This window comes from Perognathus longimembris, chromosome 3 (assembly GCF_023159225.1).
Source record: "Perognathus longimembris pacificus isolate PPM17 chromosome 3, ASM2315922v1, whole genome shotgun sequence".
NCBI lineage: Eukaryota > Metazoa > Chordata > Mammalia > Rodentia > Heteromyidae > Perognathus > Perognathus longimembris.
In genome coordinates this window covers 91,868,408-91,871,418 of record NC_063163.1, presented here as the reverse complement: position 1 = coordinate 91,871,418, position 3,011 = coordinate 91,868,408, and the positions used below count along the sequence as shown (strand labels likewise).

Genomic DNA, 3,011 nt, shown 5'->3' with positions numbered 1-3,011 from the left:
CTGAGGGAATTCCCTGCCTCTATTCCTCCCTTCTGGGCTTGTCTGCTTGCTTCAAGGCCACCGAGACACAGCCATGAACAAAACAGTCCTGTGTTCTTGGAGCCCCGTTCCCTCCTGCTGACACTCCCTCATCCCTGCACCCCAACCTGTGCAGTCACTCTCAAATCCCTCCCCACTCACTGCACGCTGATATCTCCATGATCACAGAGCTTTGGCCTCTCCGGGGGCCTCAGTTTCCCTATATGCCCTTTGGTCTGATCAGATAGGGATCATCTGCTTACAGGGTAGAGTTGGGGGCTTTCCTAGGAACCCCCTGATTATCCTCTTCCTCCCTCTCCCTCCTTCCCGCTGCAGATGCAGCACCAAGGCCTGGACATTTCCATCCTAAGGAGTTTGTGCAAGGTCTGCAGAGGGATCTTCCCCAGCGAGGACGCCCTGCGGGCACTGAGCAGGCCCAGCCTCCTGAGGACGGTTCACACCACCCTGGGCTGCATTGTACGCAACCTGGACATCCTGAACCAGCAGCTCTCCAAGACCAAGGATGCCCAGAACCTGGAGGCCGCCAAGTGGAATGTCCTAGGCCTCCAGAACAACATCCACTGTATGGCCTGGCTCCTCAATAGCTCCCTGGAGACGCCCGAGCCTACGCCGGCGGACACGGGGACCCAGCCCTCATGGCTGCCGGACCCCAGCCAGGGCACCTGGGCAGCCAAAGTGGCTGGCTTAAAGTTTCTGTATGGCTACCACAGCTTCATGCAGGCTGCGGGGACGGTCTTCAGGGAATGGGGGGACAGCCTGAGCCGCAGTCGGAGACACAGCCCCCGGAGACACAGCTCCCAGCGGGGCCGCCAGCACAAAGGGTCTCGTAGGACCGTGAGCCCCAGAAGGGTCAGGGGGCCTGGGCCCCAGAGCTGGCTGCCCCGGTAGCTGGAAAGGGGGTACCCCTGTGGACATGAGTAGTGGCAGGATACTGTCCCCTCTATTTCACATCTGTTCCCCAACTTCAGAGGTGCACTTTAAGGAAAAAAGCCTAGAGGCACGAGAGCTAGACTGTTGGAGGTCCCCCACATTTGGAGGGGCGGCTGGGGCAGGCCACGAGGGAGCGACTTTCCATTGATTCAGGGGTCTGATGACACAATCTGACTCACGGCTGGGCGGATAGCAGCCCCCCCTTCTCCCCGGCTGCCCCCCCCTCGCCCGCCCTCTCATGACTTGCACACTTGTCTCCAGACTTCCTTCTTTCCACGGTGGATGGTGGTGAGGTTCCTAGGGGGAGGCCAGGGCCTGAGCTGGCCTCCCACATTGCTGCTCAGGCCAGACACCTCGATGTCTGGGTGGTGACTTCACCTTAGGCAGTGGTGACAGGAGCGGGGGGGGGGGTGCAGTGGGATGCAGGGAGGGGGTTCCCGAAGGAACACCCATCTGGGAATGGAGCTCATGATCTATCTCAGCTCCTACTTTTCTGTGTGACCCTAGGCAGGTCCCTTTGCCTCTCTAGATCTCAGGTTTTCTCTTTGGGAAGCGTGAGGGTTGGAGGGCGATGTAAGGCCACCCCCCCCCCCCCCAAGGGAAGGGTGCACACTGAACCGCCCCCCCTCAGGCCTTCACCATGGCTGCGCCCCCTGGTGGCCTGGCTGCGCCCCCTGGTGGCCAGACATGGGATTTTTTTTTCTCATGCCGAGATGGCCACCCTCCCAGAAACTGCTGGGCAGATTCCTTTGAGACACAAGACTAATTTATTGTTGTTTTATTTTTAATATCAGTTGTTAATCTGTTTCATATTTATAAGACTTATTTATGATTTATAATGTGTATTTAATGGTAATATTTTGCTAACATGTATTTAAACATTTTCTTGGTTTCTAAAGCTGCTGTCTGTTGTTTTTTTTTGCGGGGGGAGGGGGAACTTGGGGGTCCTGGCTTCTTGAGGGTAGGGTCTCTAGGTGGTTAAAGATGTGGGAGTTTTCCTTTCTTCAATCTCAAAGCCTAGGTGTTGTGTTTGTAAGGATGTGTGGGGGTGGGGGGGTTGTAAGGATGTGTGTATGAGAGGGAGAGACAGAGAGAGTGTATGTGTCCATGCAGCACATGAGCCATGTAGATGTGTACTGCTGTGTCATGTGCTCATAGATCCTTTGGGGGGACAGAGGACATCTGTATGTAGAGCCCAGGGGGCACCCTAAGCATTGTGGGGTGGTTTGGTAGGCACACACACAGGGTGGGCACTCAGAAAGGAATGGCTAGCCAGCAAGGGGACAGGGTGGTGGGCACACAGTAAGGTCAGGCATACCCGACAGGCCTCTAAGTCTCGTCGAAGCCCCTCCCACCGATGTGCGTGACCTTGGCCAGGTAGCTGGGCCTCTGAGCCTTTATTTCCTAATCTGGGGAACAGACAAGATCCTAAGTGATCCAGACTGATCTTGAGACTCTGATGTGGGCTTAGAATGACCCCTGAAAGCCAGGTACAGGTCACTCACGGCTGTCATCCCTGTGAATTGGGAGGCTGAGGATAGGAGGATCACAGATCCAGGCTGGCCCAGGCAGAAATATCCATCTCCACAGAGGGGAGCTGTCATCCCAGAAACGACAGAAAGACTAGAATAGGCAGATTTCAAGGCTTGCTAGGCAACAAGACCCTATCCTAAATATAACCAGCAGGAAAAATGGCTGGGGATGGGGCTCAGTGGTAGAGTACGTGCCTTGCAAGTGCAAGCCCTGAGTTCAAGCCCCAGGGCTGCCTAAAACAAAATGAAACAAAAAAAGAAAGCTTGTTCCTGAGTGGCAGCAAAGACCCCAGCCTGGGCTGCTTCCACGGGAGAGGTGACTGTTAGCCGAAGGCATGCCAACAGAAGCAGGTGGACTTGGGGTTTACCACCCCCAGGCTGTGGGCATAGGGTACATTTTGAGTATTCTTCAGCATGTAAGAAAGGGGGGCTGGAGTGGTTGGGGAGCTCAGTGGTTAAGCATGTTCCTAGCATGAGGCCCTGGGCTCCATCCCCAATATGGAAGACGAG

General features: G+C 55.6%; 1 protein-coding gene across 1 annotated transcript; it reads left to right on the top strand.

Moving 5' to 3' along the window:
* Positions 1-354: 354 nt before the first annotated feature.
* On the top strand, positions 355-927 carry Osm (oncostatin M). Its single transcript, XM_048340722.1, has one exon. The coding sequence runs from the start codon at positions 355-357 to the stop codon at positions 925-927; it is 573 nt and encodes a 190-aa protein (XP_048196679.1).
* Positions 928-3,011: the final 2,084 nt, after the last annotated feature.

Coding starts and splice junctions, on each gene's coding strand:
- Osm (XM_048340722.1), top strand. CDS start 355: ATGCAGCACCAAGGCCTGGACATTTCCATCCTAAGGAGTTTGTGCAAG.